Raw genomic sequence first — 22,580 nt, 5'->3', positions numbered from 1 at the left:
TCTCTTCTCTTCTCTTCTCTTCTCTTCTCTTCTCTTCTCTTCTCTTCTCTTCTCTTCTCTTCTCTTCTCTTCTCTTCTCTTCTCTTCTCTCCTCTCCTCTCCTCTCCTCTCCTCTCCTCTCCTCTCCTCTCCTCTCCTCTCCTCTCCTCTCCTCTCCTCTCCTCTCCCCTCCCCTCCCCTCCCCTCCCCTCCCCTCCCCTCCCCTCCCCTCCCCTCCCCTCCCCTCCCCTCCCCTCCCCTCCCCTCCCCTCTCCTCTCCTCTCTCTCCTCTCGATCCTTATATAGAAAGAGAGCTCATGTAGTGGGCTGATTGGAAATGGAAGCCAGTACTAAATTAGCCAGGGTTTTGTGCCCTGGTTGCCAAATGTGACTAGGTCCCTCTCTGGGCAGTCCAGTGTACATGTGAATCTCCACAGTGGGAGGGGGCTGGCTCCCTCATCAGGGTGGTGGAAGCAGAGGATAATTTCATCAGAGGTGACTGTCTGGGTTCTATGACAGTAGCTTTTAGAGGGTTCATAGCTCTAAGGAGGAGCTGACAAGACTAAGATAGGCCTCAGGAAGTCGCTAGGCTCTCAGTACCTGAGTGACAGGTGGCGCTGAGTGTTGGGGATGGTGACTAAGAGCAAGGCCACATCAGGGTGAAGGCAGCAAGAAGGCATGTTGGATAGGGAGACCCGGGTCTTGCTTGCTCTCTGGGCCAGCGACTGCATGGCTCATGAGAGCTATGATGCGTACTGCTGGGTGCTTCTGGGTGCTGCTGGGTACTGCTTAGCTCCCAAGCCACACCACACAGGTAGAATGAGGAGACCCTGCTCATGTGTGTGCTGTGTGTGTCAGCTAGCTGAATGCACAGGTAAGTTCCAACCTCTGTCCTGTGCTAGGAAGCATGCATACCTAGGGTGAGCTTCTTCATGCTTCTGGCCCAGGTCCTCTAGGACAAGGGACATCTGTTGGCCTTGGAAGCCTCAGCTGTGCCTTTAACCCCTCTGGGCCAGAGGGGTTCCAGATGCTACTCCTGCTATAGAGCCTGAGTGTCTGGTGAGAGAACCAGCACCCGTGTCAGGAAGCTCACAACCCCTGTAGCTCCAGTTCCAGGGGCTCCAACGCTCTCTTCTGGCCATCCACACACTAACACCCATCATCCACCCACTCACACTCACAAATGAAAATTAAAAATTAATCTTAAAACAAACAAACACCCTGACTAGCTTTTACTTCCAGGATTTCTTAGAATTCTGAAAAGCAAGCAAGAGCATGTTTCCAGAAAATAATGGAGTCCCAGAAGCAGCTCTTCTGCCTTTCTAGCTCTCACTGAGTTGGAGGAGCCAGCCAAGGCCTCTCTCTGGCTGCTCTCATTAGTCAATTCCACTGTGCCCAGTGGCTCCCTGTGGGAGGAGTTCATGCTGGTGTTTTCAGTAGATGAGGCACATTTGGCTTTAATTACGTGCATGATGTTAAAACAAGAGCATCATTGTTATGCTATGTTTTTTTGTTTTCTTTTCAAAGCACTTTACTTTTTAACATTTACCAGTCTATAACAGACTCCAGTAAGTACTGGGTGGGTGGGTGGAATGATACTTGAGTGTGAATGGATGGATGGGTAGGTGGACAAATGGATGCATGGGGTGTAAATGAGTGGATGGATGGATGGATGGATGGATGAGTAGGTGGGCAGGTGAGTAGATAGAGAATAGATGGATGGATGGATGGGTGGGTAGGTGGACGGATATATTGGTAGATGGATGGGCAGGATCTATATCAGTAGATGACTAGATTAGTAGGTGGGTAGATACGTGAATAGATGGGTGGTGGGAGAGGATATCTCTCATAGCCTTCTTGAGCTAATGACTGGCTCTGTGCTTTGGGATATTAGCATTAAAAGTAGAGTCACAGGATACCCTGCAGACCCTGACCTTCCTTCATCCTACCCCGGACAGCATCCCCATGAAAGGAGCCTGGAGGACAGGATCCTCTGTGACAGTCAGATGAATACAAGCAGCTCCCCTTCCCAAGCATTAGCTTGGTTCTGAGCTAAGCACATTTATAGATCCGGGATCCTCAGTAGCTATGCTAAGTACAGTCATTTCAATGCCCCAGAGTCACGTGGTTTGTGAAGAATGACTCCATGACTGGGCCTGGGGCTCACACCTTTAACCCCAGAACTCTAGGAGCAGAGACAGGTAGATCACTGTGAGTTCCAGACCAGCCTGGTCTACAGTGTGGGTTCCAAGACAGCCAGGGTGACACAGAGAAACCCTCTCTCAAAAAAGCCAATCCCCTGTGTCCTCCAAAATCCTGACTCCATGATCTCCACATGCTGCAGTTCAGCATAAACAGTCATGTACTTGCTTACACTGGTTCTTCTTGGAGCCGTTTCCTACACCTGGGAGTCCCAGGGTCAAAGTGGCAGGGACATGTAAGCACGGGGTTCTGAACGCTCCTGATCCTAACATCACCAGTTTGCACCCCATAGGAGCTTCATGAAGCTTTTCTTTCCTGTGGACAGCAACTTTAATTTTTTCAAAGCTTATTTTTAATGATGGTTCTTAAACGTTTTAACTTCCCTGTTATCCCACCACCCACCAGAGGTAGTGGGAAAAAAGGGATAGGGGGTAGGAGTGGGGTAGAGCGGACCTGTTTAGAAAGGTTTTTTTTTATATATATTTATCTTTTGTTATGCAATTTAATTAAAAAATAACAAACAATATTTAAAATGTTCAATTCATGTGGCACTTAAAAGAAAAAGACAGAAACAGGAGAGAAGGTGCAAGGTTTCAGGCTGCTTTTGGGTACCTCTTCACCATTCTGCACATGCCAACTGTGTCTATCTTGAGGAAAAATAAAACAAAGCATAAAAGGTTCTGGCTTTTATTTTATAGAATTATGTTCCCTTTAGTACTATTGACTATAGAACTTTGATCATGAAGACACGTTGAATTTTTTTAAAGCTTTCCTCATACTTTATTATTTTTTCATATTGATACATTTGGCATCAATAACCCTATTTAAACTTATTTTGAACCTTTGCATAGAATTTTCCGTTAAGTTTATTGAATGGAATTAAAAATACGATAGTAAGACAAATATTTGATATAAAAGCTGCTTATTGGTAAGATTTCAATATTCAAGTACTTGTGTTCACTGAAAATTCTTTTTTTCTTTTTATTAGATATTTTCTTTATATACATTTCAAATGCTATCCCAAAAGTTCCCTATACCCTTCCTCTGCCCTGCTCCCCTACCCACCCACTTCCGCTTCTTGGCCCTGGCATTCCCCTGTACTGGGGCATATAAAGTTTGCAATACCAAGGGGCCTCTCTTCCCAGTGATGGCCAACTAGGCCATCTTCTGCTACATATGCAGCTAGAGATATGAGCTCTGGGGGTACTGGTTAGTTCATATTGTTGTTACACCTATACCTGTGTTCCAACTTATAGATGACTGTGAGCATCCACTTCTGTATTTGCCAGACACTGGCATAGCCTCATACGAGACAGCTATAACAGGGTCCCTTCAGCAAAAGTTTTCCGGTATATGCAATAGTGTCTGGGTTTGGTGGCTGATTATGGGATGGATCCCCGGGTGGATAGTCTCTGGATAGTCCATCCTTTCATCTTAGCTCCAAACTTTGTCTCTGTAACTCCTTTCATGGGTATTTTGTTCCCTATTCTAAGGAGGAATGAAGTATCTACCCATTGGTCTCCCCTCTTCTTGATTTTCTTGTGTTTTGCAAATTGTATCTTGGGTGTTCTATGTTTCTGAGCTAATATCCACTTATCAGTGAGTGCATATCTAATGACTTCTTTTGTGATTGGGTTACCTCACTAAGGATGATATCCTCCAGATACATCCATTTGTCCAAGAATTTCATAAATCGATTGTTTTTTTTTAAGATTTATTTATTTATTATATGTAAGTACACTGTAGCTGTCTTCAGACACTCCAGAAGAGGGCATCAGATTTTGTTACGGAGCCACCATGTGGTTGCTGGGATTTGAACTCTGCACCTTCGGAAGAGCAGTCGGTGCTCTTAACTACTGAGCCATCTCACCAGCCCAAATCGATTGTTTTTAATAGCTGAGTAGTACTCCATTGTGTAAATGTACCACATTTTCTGTATCCATTCTTCTGTTGAGGGACATCTGGGTTCTTTCCAGCTTCTGGCTATTATAAATAAGGCTGCTGTGAACATAGTGGAGCATGTGTTCTTATTACCAGTTGGAACTTCTTCTGGGTATATGCCTAGGAGAGGTATTGCTGGATCTTCCGGTAGTATTATGTCCAATTTTATGAGGAACCTTCAGACTGACTTCCCGAGTGGTTGTACAAGCTTGCAATCCCACCAACAGTGGAGGAGTGTTCCTCTTTCTCCACATCCTCACCAGCATCTGCTGTCACCTGAATTTCTGAACTTAGCCATTCTGACTGGTGTGAGGTGGAATCTCAAGGTTGTTTTGATTTGCATTACCCTGATGATTAAGGATGTTGAACATTTTTCCAGGTGCTTCTCAGCCATTCGGTATTCCTCAGTTGAGAATTCTTTGTTTAGCTCTGGACCCCATTTTTAAATGGGGTTATTTGAATTTCTGGAGTCTAGCTTCTTGAGCTCTTTGCATATGTTGGATATTAGTCCCCTATCTGATTTAGGATTGGTAAAAATCCTTTCCCAATCTGTTGGTGGCCTTTTTGTCTTATTGACGGTGTCTTTTACCTTACAGAAGCTTTGCAATTTTATGAGGTCCCATTTGTCAATTCTTGATCTTACAGCACAAGCCATTGCTGTTCTGTTTAGGAATTTTTCCCCTGTGCCCATATCTTCGAGGCTTTTCCCTACTTTCTCCTCTATTAATTTCAGTGTCTCTGGTCTTATGTGGAGGTCTTTGATCCACTTAGACTTGAGCTTTGTACAAGGAGATAGGAATGGATCAATTCACATTCTTCTACATGATAACCGCCAGTTGTGCCAGCACCATTTGTTGAAAATGCTGTCTTTTTTCCACTGGATGGTTTTAGCTCCCTTGTCAAAGATCAAGTGACCATAGGTGTGTGGGTTCATTCCTGGATCTTCAATTCCATTCCATTGATCTACCTGTCTGTCGTTGTACCAGTACCATGCAGTTTTTATCACAATTGCTCTGTAGTACAGCTTGTCAGGCATGGTGATTCCACCAGAGGGTCTTTTATTGTTGAGAATAGGTTTTGCTATCCTAAGTTTTTTATTTTTCCAGATGAATTTGCAAATTGCCCTTTCTAACTCTGTGAAGAATTGAGTTGGGATTTTGATGGGGATTGCATTGAATCTGTAGGTTGCTCTCGGCAGGATAGCCATTTTTACTATATTAATTCTGCTAATCCATGGGCATGGGAGATCTTTCCATCTTCTGAGATCTTCAATTTCTTTCTTCAGAGACTTGAAGTTCTTATCATTCAGATCTTTCACTTCCTTAGTTAGAGTCACACCAAGGTATTAGAAAGGTTCTTTAAAGCAACTCCCATCTGTTTTGTCTGGAAATGGGCAATTCAATTCTCAGGTCAGCAGTTGCAACTTGATCCACTCACAAACCCTTCACAGATACAGCAGTCCAGTTGGGTAGAGTTGGGATTGCAAACACAAATCAGCAGTGGTGGCACTACCTATTGAGACAGTCAGCCTTAGCCTTGGCTCAAGTCAGCAGGAGGAAGCAGGAGGAATGCCAGGAGAAGTTCTAGGCTGTGCTTCTCTGAGAGAAGCAGTGATCGGCGAAGACTCGAGACCCACAAGCGTTGCACAGTTAGCATTATAAGCAAGTCTAGCTCAGCCTCTGTCACTGTCCACTGAGTCCTGATTATACTCTCTCCAAACATCACACGTCCTCCATGCGTCTTGCCTCAGCACGTGTGTCTGTCTCAGTTGACACCACTCGGACAATCAGCCTGAGTCTGAGGAAGCGGCAAGATATTACAGCACACCACCAGAAGTTTTTTGGTGTGTTTCTCTCTACGGAGTTCTGACAAATGCAGCTCAACTACACAATGAAAGGAGGACCAATACATGTGTGTCATTAACAAAGAATCCTTCATGTGTCCTTTCACATGCCTGCTTTAGCAGAACATCCTTTTTCCTGTGTCTGCTTCAGCTAAACATTCCTTCATGTGTTTGACCAAGCAAAACACCATCCAGCCGACTTTCCAAAGAACCCTTAAGTTTCCACTTCAGTGGACACTGAGCAGGACTACACCTTGCAGGGATCTGATAACAGACTAGGCTCCCATACTAAGGGTTTTGGGAGTGTGAGCTCACTGGAGGCCTGCTGGAGGCTGTATGAGCTTCAGGCATGCATGGGCAACAGGCAAGGCTGCCTGGTCTGGGCTGCTGTGACTATATAGAGTGGCTGGCCACAAAGAAAAGCCCCACTGAATGCATTTAATATGTCTAACCAAATAGATATCCCAGTTCAGCCTTTCCTGCTTTGTCAGGAGAGCTGGGCAGAAGCGCAACCTGTTTTATGATAAATTGTTAACTAGTTCATGTCACTTATTGACTATGCATCCTCCCCGTTCCAGCCCCACAGTGTTCGCACACACAGACATACATGCACACACATACGCATGGACATACAGACATGCACATGTGCACACACATACATATTTATATTCAGGACACAGAAGTGGGTGGATAACTTGAGCAGCAGAGTGAGCTTTTGCACTTTGGCATCCCGCTCACCCCTTGCTCCCCGTTCTGCATCAGCAGAGAGCTCATCAGAGCACCTGAGTCAGACAAAGCAAACTAGGAGCCCAGCAGGGCAATCCTAACAACTTGGATGTGGATGTGTGCAAGGGTGAGGTCTGCAGAGAAGTGAGAGAGCTGCCTGCTTGCTTCCTCTGCCTGACTACTGAATACTGAGATTAGAGATGTGATGACTTGGAAACAAATCAAAGGATTATAAGACTGAAAGTCATTCATACCCGCACAGTCTGTACCTATGGGAGAGGCCAGGCTGAACACAGGGTGAGGGTGAAGGACAGCCTTTCCTTTGTCTTACCCCTTGAAATGACCCTGTGGGTGTTCTTGGTGGAGACAGGAGGGCACCCGGGGCCATCGTTTCTACGGCTTCTTTGTTGGTGGTAGCTTGTGTCTTCCTGAATAACAGGGGCCATTGGAACTGCATGAGATGTGATGCACAGCTTCCTGGGTGGCCTGAGAACTGAGCCCCCGCACTTAGGCAGGACTGCCAGCCTGTTAACCACTCAATCCTGCCTACACTAAGGGAAGGTAAAAATCCTGTGAAGAGCCCTGGGCTGTAGCAGACTCCCAACCGACTCCAGTTGCTGCAGTAGCTACAGTGCATCTTCCTTGGAACTGGGCCTGGGCACTCAGGCCTGCTTCTCCTGCCCTCCCTGTAGCAGCAAACACCTCACCTCTCACCCTTGATCTTGGCCCTTCATGCAGGTAGCGAGATGGGAGCAGAGAACTCGGAAGCTGAGCAGAGCCTTCGGCTCCCCCCACCTAGCCTGCTATTCCCTGGGCATCTGCATCCTGCTTTTGAACATCCTCCGCTCCCACTGGTAAGCCCTGGGCCACCGCGAAGGCTGTTGTCTGTGTGAAAGTCATGGTCAGGAGAGGGAGGGCCAGTGGGTTCACTAGTGTTTGGGAGTTCTGTGTCAGAATGTTCCTAGAGGCCTCAGGATATTGTCCCAGATCTCTGTTGGCAGAGACATTCATGTGATCTTGGATGTGACATTTCATTGTCCAATGGTGGGGCCAGCTTGGGCAGAGGGGACAGAACCTGTTGAAATTTCCCTTTGCCTATATCCCCAGAATTCCTTCTACAGTATGCCCAGCCAGGCCACAGACACTCTAGCGAGGATCCTTAGGGACAAGGAGCCATGCTTAGAGCATCATTAGGAAGCTTGGGCATGAGACGTATTACCTTCTGGCCATCAAATGGCCAGAGCAGTCGGTGTAGGTGATGAGGGCGGGAAGCAGGGCTCCCGAGTGGGCCTAGCTGAGCCGAGCACTGTACTGTGGAGTCCCAGGCTGTGCAGGAGGACAGTGGCATCTCATTTTCAGATGTGGCTACTTGTGAGCCTTGGGTCCACTTGTCATCCCATGGATTTCACCACAGGCCTCGTGCATACACAGGCTGCAGGAAGCCTGCGCACTGCTGGAGGAGATAAAGAAGGGAGCTTGGGGAGTCTTCGTTCCTGTCTTGCCCTTGCACTTTAGAAGTCGAGAATACTGAGAAGATACCCTGTGTGGACTGGTTGCTGAGGCGAGTCCCTCAGATAGGGCGTGCACACCTAGCCTGTCCACTCCACTTATCCTGGCTTGGCTCCGTGGGTGCAGGATGTATCATGAGGTGGCCGTCTAATTATCTGATGTCTGGTGTATGGGAAGCCAGGCAGGGATAGGAGTGGTGGGCCCAGGTCTCTCATACTCCCATTCTGTAAGCATTTGGCTCAAGCTTCCCCATGACAGGATACCTTGATTGAAGATTTTTGTAGCTTTTTTCCCATTCCTGTGGACTAGGAGTATGGGGTGGGGCAAGGGTCCCACTTAGCTTGTCTGACTGCCAGAACCTCCTCTATGCCTCCTGGCCCTGAAGATTTAGGCTGCTCAACCTCTCCAGGCTGGACAAGTATACAGAGGTTGTCATCCTTAGAGGGGGCGGATCCTGTGACACACATCCTGGGTTGTCTGGCACATGAAGACTCTTTTGTAGGGAGGCCTTGTCCATCCCCACGATGGGGTAAAAGTGTGGGTGAGGCTGCCGCTCTGATTTCCTCCATTCTGCTTGTCGTTCTCCAGCATGGTGAAAACGGCCTGGTCTGGGAATGCTGTCTCTGTGAGCTTGGCCAGCTCTTACTTCCTAGCTCCTTTAAAAATGGGTGCCACAGGGCTGGTGAGATGGCTCAGTGGGTAAGAGCACCCGACTGCTCTTCCGAAGGTCCGGAGTTCAAATCCCAGCAACCACATGGTGGCTCACAACCATCCGTAACAAGATCTGACTCCCTCTTCTGGTGTGTCTGAAGATAGCTACAGTGTACTTACATATAATAATAAATAAATCTTTAAAAAAAAAAATGGGCGCCACAGCCGGGCAGTGATGGTGCATGCCTTTAATCCCAGCACTTGGGAGACAGGCAGGAGCAGAGGCAAAGGCAGGATTTCTGAGTTCCAGGCCAGCCTGATCTACAGAGTGAGTTCCAGGACAGCCAGGGCTATACAGAGAAACCCTGTCTCAAAAAACCAAAAAAAAAAAAAAAAAAGGCGGGGGGGTGCCACTAGGTCCCTGGCAGAAAGGCATCTTCAGGCTCCTCAGACAACTTAGAGAGCCCATGTACATCCTAACTTGAATACTGCCAAGTTAGAGCCTGTTCTCCACCCAGATGTTTCAGCCTGGAAACCTCGGAGGGTCACTTAAGCTCTTACTCCACCCAGCTCTGCCCATTCCCAGTGCAGGAGCCCTGCTGAATACACCCTGTCTCCCCGTCAGCTGTGAGAAGCCCTTCCTTGGGACACTTCTCACTTAGCCCTCATTCAGTCCTTTTGTGGCATTTATACTTAAACGTCCTTGTTAGGATGAGTTCTCCTGTCAGACCAAAATCAACCCAGTCTGTGACACACCAGCTTCAAGCCTGGCTGGTCTCTGCTTCTTTGCTCTCTAAAATCTCCCATCTGTAGACAGGTCGTGTAATTGCTCTGGGATCTGCTTGGCTTCATAAACCTCAAACTCCGGTTTAGTCTGGTTTGTTGGTTTTGGCCAGGGTCTCACTCTGTAGCCCAGGCCATCTGGAACTTATGTTATAAACTAGGCTGGCCCCAAGTTTGTAGCCACCCTACCTCCTGAGTTCTGGGGTTAGAGGCCCGAGCAACATGTCAGGCCTCCTTGCCCCTGAGGACTCAGCAGGCTTCAGGTGGAGCCTGTTTTCATTCCCATAATGCAGGACCCCTAGGGGAGAGGCTTGGGGTCAGAGACACAGACCTGCTACTACCCTGCAGAGCTGGAGCCCCGCAGAATCTTTCCCTAGCCGGCCTCATTCATCAGTCGCTCAACAAGGCCCTTTCTGCTCCTTCCTCTGTGGCTACAGACCCTGAGGAACACCTGAGCCGCAGCCGGAAAGCTGGGGGAGCAGGGGCTCTGGAGAAGTGGGGCGGACACTGGTTAGAAATGCAGAGTGGGTAGACCCAGGGGCTTCTGGGATCTACTTCCTGTGGCTGGGTCATGGGAGCAGCCTTGGAATGTCCCCATCCTTAGTATACTAGCCAAACAGCAACCAAGGATTTAATGTGGCCCACTGGGTAAGGATAGGTCCGGCAAGCACTGGGTCTCTACCCATTTTCAAGGGTTTAGTTCAGTGACTTTAAACAGTTCTGTGATGTCTTATAAAGGTTACTACCACCCATCTCCAGAACCCTTTATATTTTACAAAGCTGAAACTACACCTTCTAAGCACTGCCCCTCACTCCCACCCCTCCCGTGGACTGGCTCTGGTTCCCCACTCTGCTTCTCTCTCACTTCTCCTGGAGCTTTGTGTAGGAGGAGTCAGAGTGTGTGATGAGTTTACTGTACTCAGCACAATGGCCTCATGCTGGAGCACATGTCAGAACTTTCTCCTTCCAGAGACTCCAGAATGTCCTGCCGTGCCATCCCTCCCTCCCTCCATCCATCCATCAGAGACACTTATAGCTCCTGTGAGAAGTGCAGCCGTGGGCGTGGCGTGCCAGTGTCTGAGTATCTTCCTAGTTTCTTCAAGAGTGTTCCTAGCAGTGAATTTTGGCACCACGGGGTCATTGTCCATGTTTTAGGAACCTGTCATTGTTCTCTACAGTGGCTGCTCTACACTGTGTAACACCAGCAGCTCGGGAGTGAGTGGTCCAGTTTCTCTACACTCCTGCCAACACTGGGCTCCCTGTCTTTTTGACGGTGGCTATCCTAAGAGAAGGGTAGCATTTTGCTTTGGCTGATATAGGAAGGTGCCCCAAGCGTCCCTGGCTGAAGAGCCTTCTCTGGATTCTAGTATGAATCAAAGCCAGCCTGGGGAAAGAAAGTCCCTGGTCAGCTTTAGCTCTATCCCCTCATGCTGGTGACCCTCAGCAGGTTACCTCTGCGAGCTTCAACTTCCTTCTCTGAAATGGATCAGCAGCCACTTCCAGGAGGTTGTCAGTGGGAAAGCAGGAGCCAGGGTGGGTGCATTGGCACGGATGCCTGCATGTGAGGGGACTTAGTGGGACCAGGAGGGTGGTGCCATGAAAAGCTAGGTCACCATGGGGAGAGGGATCAGTGGGTGGCACAGTGAACAGAGCATGATGGTCCCTGCCTGTGGTGCCAGCTCGCTGAGAGGCTGAGACAAGACTAATGAATGAACCCAGGAGGTCAAAGCCAGCTTGAGTCACATAGAAGAATACCTTCCAACTGGTACATGGACCCACAGCAAGAGCAGGTGAGGGTGCTTCTGTGCCTGGACTAGATACCTTCTCAAGCACTAGATTCCAGCAGAGGGCTGGAAAGACCCTGTCCCTTGGTCCACTGGCTATGTCCATTCTAATCTAGTTCCTACCTAGTATCTCACTGTAGCCCACATATAGGTATGTGTTCTGTGTAGATATTCAAGTACCCACACACTAAGATCTAGCATTCAATTTGGTGACAGTTGGTGGTTCCCAGCTGTGTGCAGCCCTCCTGTTGTCTGGTTCTCTAACACTTTCTCCATCCTAGATGGTAACCCTATGCCTGCGAGGTGGTACCACCTCCCACCACCCTCTGCAATGCCACCTACCCAGTCTCCTGGGGTCAGCCTAGTGCCTGTGTCTGTCTGTGTTCCTGGAGACTCAGCACAGGCTTCATACTGCTAGTCAAATGCTGCATTGTCAGGCCATGTGCCAACCCTTGTTCTGGAGGCTTTCTCTGACTTTTTCCTTGTCACCTGAGGTGATATGACCCCAGATGGTATGTGTCCTACTGAGTCACCATGGTGGGAGAACACATGAGTGCTCGAGTCAGTCTGTCTTGCTGTGATGCCAGGGCTCCACAGTAGTTGGCGAGTCCCTAGGACTCACTGTGCATCGGCTGGCCCGCGAAAGCTGGTGGTCTGGAAAGAGAGCAGGCAGGATAAGCTAACTTGTTATTTGGAGGTTAAGGCAAAGTCTAGACTCAAGGAAGTGATTAGGAAAACGCTGCTTGCTCTTGCAGTGCTCTGGCTGTGCCTTGAGTGAGGGGGGAGCCTTGATGGCTTGAGAGGCATCCATTGAAACCCCTCCCCCAGCAATTCCACCCTCCTAAGCCCCCCAACCTGCAGCCAGCCTCAGCCACTCATGGGCCACAGGCTAAAGAAAGGCCCTTGGGCACAGTGTGGATGACTAGGGTCACTGGAACCTCGTCTCCCTGCTGTCTCTTAGTGGAGATCCCTGATCGTGGCTGGAGAATCAGAGAGAAAATCTGAGTCGTGTTTTCTTGACCCCAGAGAGGAAGGAGGGAGGACAGCTGGAATGGTACCCAGGTAGAACTGTATCTGTCCTCTCAGCTGAGAGCCAGCACAGCCTGGAGTTTTGAGTGACAGTGGTGTGCATCTCCTTTCACGTGGCGAGACTGAGGCCCTGCTTGCTCTTGGGACAGAGGCAGTATCAGCCCGTGACCTGACTCCTATCCACACTGCTGCCTCTCCTCCCGGGTGTATGAGGCCCTGGGGTGCTGCTGGGCTTAGGGAAGCTGTGAGAAGGTGCTTTGGTTAGTGCAACGTGGTAGCCATGAATCCAGCCGTTGCTATGGGGATAATGTGGTTGAACTGATGACTTACTGTGCTCTGTGTGAGGAAAATAAGCCCACCAGATGCCCGCTTTCCTGATCTTACTTGACTGGGCTGGACTGAGAGAGCCTGATTGGGCGGGGCGGGGGGGGGCAGAGTTCAGGCCACCCTATGTGTTGCTGACTTCAAATGCAGCCCAATGGTGAAGCCTTAGAAGCACTGGGGCAGAACAACCTCTCTGGAGCTGTGCACACTCAAGTGGCCATGGTCTGGTGTGAGGAGCAGAGTACAGGCGGCCTCCAGTCTCATTGCTGGCAGAAAGTTCAATCCTATTTAAAACGTAGAACTCAAGGGGTTGGAGAGATTGCTCAGTGGCTAAGAGCACTTGTTATTCTTCTAGATTACTCAGATTCAATTTCCCAGCCCCCACATAGTGATTTGTGACCATCTGTAACTCCAGGTCCAGGGGATATGACTTCTGGCTTCCACAGGCGCCAGCCACAGCAGAGTGGAGTAACAGGCAATTTTCCCTCAGAGCTACTCTGCACTGGGGTGTCAGGGATGGAGATTCATTCCAGGGCTTTGGGTTCTGTTTTCTTATTTAAATTTTATGTGTATGAGTGTTTCGCCTGCACCCGTGCCTAGTTGAAGCGAGGACCTAAGTTTCCCAGGTGAGGCTTGGCCTGTGCAGGAGCCAGGGCAAGCAAATCAGAAGTGTGGGGCACAGCCACCATCAGGCCTGGGTCTGCACGGAGAGTGGTGCTCATCACCGCACATGACGTATGCCAAGCTCAGATCTAAGTGTTGGGCCTGCTGCCTGCCCTGCCCTGTCCTGCCCAAGCCAGGCCAGACCCCGGGTGCTAGGCTTGCTGTGTACTGTGCGCTGCACACGTACCTGTTCTTCTATGAGCTTAATTCTCATTCACAGTGCAAGTTGACAGGGCCTGTATGGGATGGCCATGGAATGGACCCTGCTAACATGCATGAAGCCACAAATGGCTTCCATGAGTGACCTGTTTCTAAAATTTAGGACAATTTAAATATATGTCAGAATTTGTGACTTCTTGTTGAGAAGATTAAAATTTCTCATCATCCTGGGCCTTTGGTCTTGCCCCATCCTCAAGACACTGAAGATTAGACAGTTCCTGCAGGAGCCCTACCTGCAGTGCCTCTGTGGCTATTGAGCATATGACCCTGGGGCTGACAACTCTGGGAAAGGCAGTGTACTTACCATACATGCTGTGACATGCTGTCTCTCCATGTCCCCTGCTCCACAGCTTCACACAGGCTATGATGAGCCAGCCCAAGATGGAGGGCCTGGACAACCACACCACCTACTTCCTGGGCCTTGCATTCCTAGGTTGGGGATTCGTGTTTGTGCTGTCCAGCTTCTATGCACTGGGGTTCACTGGGACCTTTCTAGGTAAGACCCTGAGGTATGGGATGATCTTGGGCAGGTACACTGGGGTTCAGGGAGGAGCAGAGTCCAGTGGCTGCCATCTGCTATCTCTGATGTGCCTTGAGAAGCACCTAGCATGGTTAGGACTCTCAGTTTTGCTAGCTCAGTAGACTCCAGGGCATCAAGCTGCTTCCTACGAGACAAGATTGGACCCTAGTCCTGGTTGATGGGCCCCAGAGTGCCCTCCTGACTCAGCTCCCCTTAAGAAGGCCCTCAGCCCTTGTCTGCATGGAAGGGCAGGTATACAGGGTTAACAGAGTGCAGATGGGACGGGGGTGAAGGGCAGACAGGGATAAGACCCCCCAACTCATTACCACTCTTGGGTTTGCTTAGCACACTTGGCTTCCAGGTGGTAGGATCTTGGCTGTGGTATCCACAAAGCTTGCACGGGTCTAGGGTGAGATGAAAGGTAGAGGGATGTGGTCTCTTCTCCATCATCCACTCTCTAGGGCTCTGGGGCTTTGGGCCTGGGAACCCAAAGTGGTCTAGTCTGGCCAGAAACCTTCTCACCTCATGACCACAGTGACTTCCATCATCTTGAAAGCAGAGAGGGCAAACTCAAGACAGACTCAGCAAAGGGAGCTAAGGGTAAGAGGCCTTTAGAACACAGATGCATGGAAGTTGGCAGCCCCAGCTCCGGAGGTGCCTGTCCCAGCCCCCAGGATGTCCTTGGAGCTAGCACAGCTATAAGAGAGCTAGCCGTGCACAGGGGACACCACATTTGGCCCTTCCTTGCTTCTTGTTATGCAAAGACCAGGTCAGTCTCTGGGCTTTAACCTTCATCAGGGCCTCTTGGTCTTCAAAGCCCTGCTGTCTCCTAGCCTCCCAGGACATACTCATTGGCCCGGCCTCTGCCTGGGCCAGGCTGACCAGCTGCAGACTTGGAACTCTGAAGTGTGCTTTGGAGGGACAATGCCACGAGGAACCAAGGAGCACACGAGCCAGGCATCTCAGTGCTGTCACTGGTAGCTCGGTTCTTACTGCTAGGCAGGAGCTGCTGGGAGCCATCCTGGGAGAGAGTGAGACAGGGATTGAAGAGCGCAAGCTGGAGGAGCCATAGGTCAGATGCGGGGCGCAGGCAGTGGTGCTGGAGAGGTGTGGCAAAGGGCAGACTGGGACCCCCACTGTGGTGTCAGGGCCAGATGGGGAGATGAGCAGAGGAGTGTCTGAGGGGTGCAGGCAGCGCTGCCGCTGACATGGCATTTAGTGGAAATGGCCTAGAAAGCAGAGGGTCCCGCAAGCTCTGGAAGTAGAGCAGAATGGTCCCTCTTCTGTGACTCAGCCTGAAGCAGGTTTCTGTGCCACCCACCGTCAGGCTCCACTGCCCCGCTTCCTGCTTCCCCCCAGTGGTCCCCGGGCAGCCTCTTGGACTCTTGTCCCTTTTGTCCCCGACAATGACAGTACTAATTTCTACAAGGCCCCTCCTGCCGGGGCTCCTCTTGTTGGGATGGCTGCCCTACTTTCCGCTCAGGATGAAGCTGCATTGTCTCTCTGGTCCACTGGGGTCGGGTGGGGGTGGGGACAAAGGAGAGGCTGCTGGGAAAGGCTGCCCTGGCCCAGTGGAGACACTCACCAGGTAGAGACCTGGACCAGATGCTTTGTTCTGGGAGAGTGGCCTGGTTATGCATGAAGTAGGTAGGTGGATGACTGGCCATCTAATGGTCTTATGTCAGCTGCCCTGGACTGACCTCCAGAGTGACAGGAAGCACACGGTGGGCAGGCTAGAGTCACAGTTAACTTGTCCTGGTTTGTCACTGTGATAAACACCATGACCAAAAGCAACCCGGACAGGAAGGATATACTTGGCTTTTAAACATCACAGTCCATCACTGATGGAAGCTGAGGCTGGGAATTAAGGCAGGGGCACTGCTTACTGCCTTGCTTTTAGTGGCTACTAAAAGCCACTAAAATGCTTTTAGATGCTGCTCAGCTGCCTTTCCTACAAAACCCAGGACCACCGCCTGCCCAGGGAGGGCACCGCTCACAGCGAGCTGGGCCTTGGCTCTTCCACGTAAATCGTTAACCGAGAAAAGGCCTCACAGACATGCCTACAAGCCAGTCTCATGGAGACATTTTCTTAGTTAAGGTTCCCTCTTCCCTCTAGTTTGCATCAAGCTAACAAAACAAATGCTGACACCCCCCCAGCATCTGGGCAATCCTAGGGAATGAATGAGGCCTGGGGGCATTGGGGATAAGAAGGGTAGGTGGGAGGAGGGGCGGAGCCAGGCTGATGGGGAGGACAGACGCAGGTGGGAAGGGGCTCTGAAGGAGGTAGGGAGGCCCCAGGAGAGAGTTCTGCACAGAGCAGGGGAAGGCTTCTAAAGAGAGGGCCAGGTAGACACAGAGGCATCTCCTGGGGAGATGAGGGAAGAGACAGTGTGCTGGGGCTTCAGAAGAGGAGAGGACCAAACTGAGGACATCTCAGTGCCTGGCTCATGGTGGAGCTCCGGGGAAGGCTCCGGTCCTGGATGCTGTGGGCTCCAATCCCATGATCAACTGGGAGCCTCCTGGGGCACCTCACCTGCAGATCCTTCAGGGCTCACTAGGGATTTCCTTCAGTAATAGTGTGGCCAAGGACACAGGAGGCTAAGTGAGCTCACATCCTACCCCGTCTCATCCACAGGTGACTACTTTGGGATCCTCAAGGAGTCCAGAGTGACCACATTTCCCTTCAGCGTGCTGGATAACCCCATGTACTGGGGCAGTACAGCCAACTACCTAGGCTGGGCACTCATGTGAGTACTTGTTGCCCTCAGGACCCCTAGGTATCCGGATCCAAGCTGAGCCCTCTTCCCGCAGCCTCCTGTCCTCACACACACTTAGCTCCTCTGCCGTGCTGCATGCATCCGCTCCTTTGATGGGCATAGGCCTGAATCCATCCCCAGTCTGTTCTTCCAAACCCAACTGATGGTGTCCCCTCCTCGCAACTCCTTCCTGCCTCCTCTGGGTTTCCCATGCCCCGAGTCAATGATCAGTGGACTGCCTGTCCGTCTCTTCTCTTATGGCAGAGCCATACACATGTCTTTTGTATCACCAATTGTGCCCGGTGCCCAAGAGTCAAGGTCATTCCAAGCTTGGAGTGGCCAGGTCAGGGCTCTCAGGGACATGTGACACCTACCAGCTGCCTCCAAACAATATTGATGCACAGAGGCCGAGCAGACAGGGAATGGGACCTTCATCTGAGGCCTAATTAGAAATGGATCATTACGTGGCAGGAGACGCTGACTCAGCAGGCCTCCCTCAGCCTGCCTGTCTCCTGCTTCTCAAGTCCCACTCCTGGATAGGAGTCCCTGCTCTCTCTAGTTCTCTGTCTCCCCGGTCTTAAAACAAGGAGTGGGGTACCCTGAGCTTCTTGATCTAGGCTCAGTGTGATCATCTGCCAGTAGGGCTGTCTTGTATATCCTGGGTTGTTAGGATGTCAAGCTGGACCAAGGTGACAATAAGTGGCCTGGTTTCCATGGAGACGGGCCAGTGTAGGGAACCAGCTCACAGGACTGTTCATGCCCACATCACCACCTCCCAGCAGGTCTTTGAACCTGCATTGACCATGGCCCAGCACTGGTAGATGAGGCTCATAGCACCTAACCCCTGCTGGACAGCTAGCTGCCCAGAGCAGTTAGGAGCACTCTCACCCACCCCAGTGCCTTGGATCAAGGCCGGGGAAGTTCTTTCAGGGCCTCTAACAACCTTTTGCTGGGGCCACACACGAGTGGCTGTTGTAGGCTGTTGAAGACATGCTTCATTTAGGAATCATGATAGAAGGTACAGGCCAGTGAGTCCATCCTTTCCCGGGAGCAGTGGGGAACCTGGGCTTGAAGCCTGTGCCCACTTCAGGCTGTAGAGTACATCCGGGGCGAGATGCTCTTGGTACTTAAGTTCCTGGGTCCCAAGGCCTAGCCCTCCAGCTCTGCTGACTTTCTGTGTGGTAGTGAACTGTGGGGTCATGCTCACAGCCATTGTGGTGTCAAGGGCTCTCCCCCAGGAATGAGGTCTCATTAACCAGCCATCTTCCAGGGTCTTTCCCGACCCACAGATCCCTATGTGGCCAGAACCACAGCTGAACTGTGTCTAGGGACAAAGTGCTTGTTTAGCCAGGAGGGATGGGAGGACATCATGGCCACAGTCCCTCTGAGGCCAGGGCACAGACATCGAGAGCTGTTCCAAGTTCCAAGTTGAAAGGAAGAGCAAGAACAAAGTACTTAGAGCCCCGCTAAGCTCTGGGAAAGGCACAAGTTGAGACCTGAGAGAGTTGGGGGAAAAGTTCCACATAAGGCCTGGGGCAATGGCAGAGGTGGTGGCAAGACCATAAGGATGGATGAGCCTTGTGATCTGTCCTGTGAAGTGGAGAGGCCCTGTGTCCCTGCCCCTCCCAGACAGACGCATGGATGCACTGGCCAATGTGAGGTCCAGGTGGGCATTATGGAGTGAGCAGGGCGGAGGGGCCTATTGGAGCCACAATTCTTTTGTTTTTTTGTTTTGTTTTCTTTTGTTTTTCCAGACAGGGTTTCTCTGTATAGCCCTGGCTGTCCTGGAACTCACTTTGTAGACCAGGCTGGCCTGGAGCTCAGAAATCCGCCTGCCTCTGCCTCCCGAGTGCTGGGATTAAAGGCGTGTGCCACCACGCCCAGCTTGTTTGGATTTTTTTGTTTTTTGTTTTTTTGATGGAGTCACACATTCTTGTGCCCTTTGCCCTTTGGAGGCTAGATGTGAAATGGGGTCAGCCAAGGCAAGCAGGTCCTGTGGTTACCTGAGGCCTGTTTCTGTCCCTTCTGGGTCATTCCTTTCCTGCTGAGGTGGATGCAGCAGTTCAGGCCCTGCAGGAGCCAGAGGAGCCAGGGGTAACCATAGAAATGGCCTGGGGGCCAGCTCAGCAGCAGCTATTTCTGGAAGCCTGAGGCAGACATGCTTGGGCTCCTCCCCGCTGTCACTAACAGGCTGTCTGTATTCATCGGCAGAGTGAGGTCAGAGACTGGTCACCTGCAGAGAGCCATGACAGAAATGCTCTGTACATTTTGCAAGGACTCATGTCTCTGGGCTAGGATGCTGGAAGTAGGATGCTAGGATGCTCAGGGCCTGGGTAGTAGAGTACAGTCCAGGTGGCTGGACTGTAAGGGTGGGTTGGTCTTGTGTTCTGTGCCCCTGCTCTCCCAGACAGACAACCGAGGCTAGTCCAGACAGTGGCTACCGCCTGCACCTATATATGGGCCAGAGCTCAGGTGGCAAAAATCTGCCCAAGAGGCCGTGTGCTCATGGCAGCCCTGGGTTGGCTTTTTTACAAGAAACTTATTTCCTAAGAACACTGTCTGGTGGGCAGTGGAAATGTTCCCTGTCCCCGAGCCTCGGCCTCAGCAGACAAAGAAGCGAGGACTGTCCCACAAGGTGCCTTCCTCCCCTCCTGTCTCCCTGTGGCTCTCTAGAAAACCAGACCTAGGAAGGGGCACCCCCAGGCTTAGCTCACCCACCAGAGGAGTCCCAGCATCAGCAAGGACCACACACTGTGTTGGCAGGAGTCGCTAAGTCAACTGATGGTATGTTTGTCTGCAGGCATGCTAGTCCCACAGGCCTGCTGTTGACGGTGCTGGTGGCAATTGTCTACGTGGTTGCTCTCCTATATGAAGAGTGAGTAGATGTGTGGGGGATGGGATATGGATGTGACGGGCGAGTTAGACCAAGCTGCTCACTCAGAATTGCCTCACCAGGCTTGAGAGGCTGGTAATGGGGAGGGTACACCTGTCACCTGAGACCTAGGCAGGTACGGAGGTGGCCCCAGTCCCTCCAGGCCCCTCCCCGCTGCTCTTTGAAGCCTCTAGGCAAGCTCTGGGGGACAGTGGGAATGTGGGTCCTATCCTCACTGGTGGAACAGGTTCTGGTGCTGGGGTTCAGGAGTCCCCTGGAACAACCTACTGGAACATTCCTTCCACCCACAGGCCCTTCACTGCTGAGATCTACCGACAGAAAGCTACCAGGTTGCACAAAAGAAGCTGACAGGGCCATGAAGGATCTTTGGAAAGCTGGACTGGCCTCTCGGCTGCCCCAAGCAACAACCCTTCCCAGGGAGAGCAGCACTGGCCACTGTACCTGTGCCTTAGAAACCAGTCATGGGGGCCTCAGGCATTATGCTGTGTGACTGCTGAGACCCCCATCCCCACCATGTCCCGACACACTAATAAAGGCATTGTGACCTCAGCACCTCTCTGGTCTCCTTCCCATCCTGGTCCCAGGAGTGCGGTTAGGCGTGGGCTCTAGGCTGTGGGAGGGCTGGGCAGGGCAGGGGACTGCATCCCTTGAGGGCTTCTGGGCCCTTTCTTTCCAGTGCAGCCCCTGGTGCTGTCTAGGATTCACAAAGAAAGAACTCAGCAAAAGGCCTCAGCAATAGAGCTGGCTGCCGCCACAGCCCTTCCTAGGCAGCGGACACCCTGGTCACCTGCTGTCCATGCCCTTGATACCCAGAACCCAGTTTAACATCTGCCAACCTGAGAGCGAAGGTGTTGCCATAGGCAATTAGTGTTACTTACATCACCCCAGGGGCAGCAGCCTGTCCTCGCTACCCAGCTACAGCCCTCTTGGGTCACAATCAGGTTAGCTGTCTGTCTGTCCTGCACGTCTCAGGCTTGATCGTTCTCCTTTCCTATCATGGTGGTTCTCTATCCTCCTTCCTCTCTGGATCCCCCTACTTCTGTCTCCCTGCCCAGCCATTGGCTGCAAGCAATTTTATTTACCAGTCAAAGCCAACCGGGGCGGGGGGGGGGGGGAAGGGAGGGGCAGGAACCCTCAGCGTCTTATCGATTCTCATACAATTTTGGGAACCCAATTAACATAATACAAGCATTAGACCAAATCCACAACACAGAGGTCTATCAGATTAAATTGCACTATCATTCCACCAAGATTGTCACCTAATGGCAAGATATAGCGGACACCCCCTACGTTCATCTGAGGTGGGTAAAATCTGCTGGAGATGGGATGTGTGTAGCTGAGCTTTTGCTACGTTGTGGGTTCTTCTCACACCCTTCTCCACCCTTTTTCTTCTACCCTTTCAAGTACCTAACTCTAGAGGAGGGAAAAAATTGATAGACAGGAAAGGAAAGAGACCCCTGAATGAAGTCAGGGGCTGGAAAGGGGGCGATGTTATCCCTAGATGATTTCCTGCTGATTAGGGACATCGAGGTCTTTGGGGCAAGTTTTATCTTCACCATTAGGATTTCTAATTTCTTCTTTGCACACGTCTAACGAACAGCAACCAACAACCCACCAAACCCACCTATTGGGGCTCTAGCATTTATACACCCTCTGAAAAGTCCCCCCAGAACTCCAAACATCACAGTCACAAAAACTATCTGCAGCTGGCAAAACCACACCCCTGCCAGAGCACGAGGCAAATCATTGCCACCTGCTGTGTATAATCTGAAGCAGATTGTCCAACCCATATCACGCACCTGGGATTAAAACAAAAACACATTCTTATAATATTTCAATTAAAAAAAGACCCCAAATTCCAGAATTCTCACTACAGGGGTACGTAGGCAGAGCACAAGTGACCAAGAAGGTGGGTCACAAGGTGACTTTTGGCATCAGAGGAAGCCAAAGAACAGCTTCCTCTGCTCTTTGTCACTGTGTGACCATTAGCAGCTAAGACCACCCTGACCTCCAGGACTCCGGGCTTCTAATGGGTGGCTTAGGGATAGCTAAGCTTGCTGGACTTTGAGGTGATTATCCCAACTCACCAGAGACCCTCACCTCCTTAGTCTCAGCTGTGTTTCTTTGCCAGGGTGCCTCACTGACCCAGAAAACCTTGTGAGATTTGGGGATCCAGACGATCAGCCTGTGCCTGTTCCAGCCCTGGGCTATCTAGTCCTGGGGCTCATGAGACAGCATCTAAGGCTGCCTCCCTCTCCTGACATCCTGTTGTCACCCAAGGCTCACATGGGCTTTTACAAGTGCCCCGGGCTTGCCACCTAACTGTGCACAGGTCTCCTGCCTCACATTTCCAGGCCCTCTGAGGAGGCCTGGGCTTCCCCTCCCAGCCCCAGGCCAGAGCATTGGCTGGAGACCCTGGTTGGGCAGACAAGAACCACACCTTTTATTAGTATGGCCCAGAGCCTTGTTGCCCTGGGCCCATGACAGAGTCTAGGGCTGTCATCCTGAGCTCTGTCCCTCCCTCATACCCCTTCTGGTGGCGAAAAGTGCAAAGACCACTGAAGCAAGAAGTCTTTACCTGTTTCCTCACTGTAGAGAGTACCATGCACGCCCTATCCAGAAGCTCAGGCAGGTGTCCTGGTAAGGCCTGGCTAGAGAAGCATTGGTACCCTTGGCACCAAATGGGGCAGAGATGCCCCCTTTGCCACTGGTGTCCTCTTGTCCAGTCCCCTGCACCAAGAGAGGCTCAGCTCTATCA

At 51.0% G+C, this 22,580-nt stretch overlaps 1 protein-coding gene across 6 annotated transcripts in view; it reads left to right on the top strand.

Annotated features, from left to right (window-relative positions):
- Nucleotides 1–20,374, top strand: part of Pemt (phosphatidylethanolamine N-methyltransferase) — a 75,948-nt gene extending 55,574 nt beyond the window's left edge. For 4 of the 6 annotated variants that reach the window (NM_001290012.1, NM_001290011.1, NM_001290013.1 and 1 more), the window contains exons 3-7: nucleotides 7,430–7,545; nucleotides 14,004–14,149; nucleotides 16,809–16,920; nucleotides 19,730–19,804; nucleotides 20,113–20,374. In NM_001290012.1, coding sequence (NP_001276941.1) covers nucleotides 7,430–7,545; nucleotides 14,004–14,149; nucleotides 16,809–16,920; nucleotides 19,730–19,804; nucleotides 20,113–20,170 — 507 coding nt within the window. In that variant the 3' untranslated portion in view covers nucleotides 20,171–20,374. The remainder of the gene's footprint in view (nucleotides 1–7,429; nucleotides 7,546–14,003; nucleotides 14,150–16,808; nucleotides 16,921–19,729; nucleotides 19,805–20,112) is intronic. The other 2 variants (XM_006532478.4, NM_001290014.1) reach the window with 2 other exon arrangements.
- Nucleotides 20,375–22,580: the final 2,206 nt, after the last annotated feature.

The sequence above is a fragment of the Mus musculus genome, chromosome 11 (genome assembly GCF_000001635.26).
Source record: "Mus musculus strain C57BL/6J chromosome 11, GRCm38.p6 C57BL/6J".
NCBI lineage: Eukaryota > Metazoa > Chordata > Mammalia > Rodentia > Muridae > Mus > Mus musculus.
This window is presented reverse-complemented; position numbering and strand designations above follow the sequence as displayed.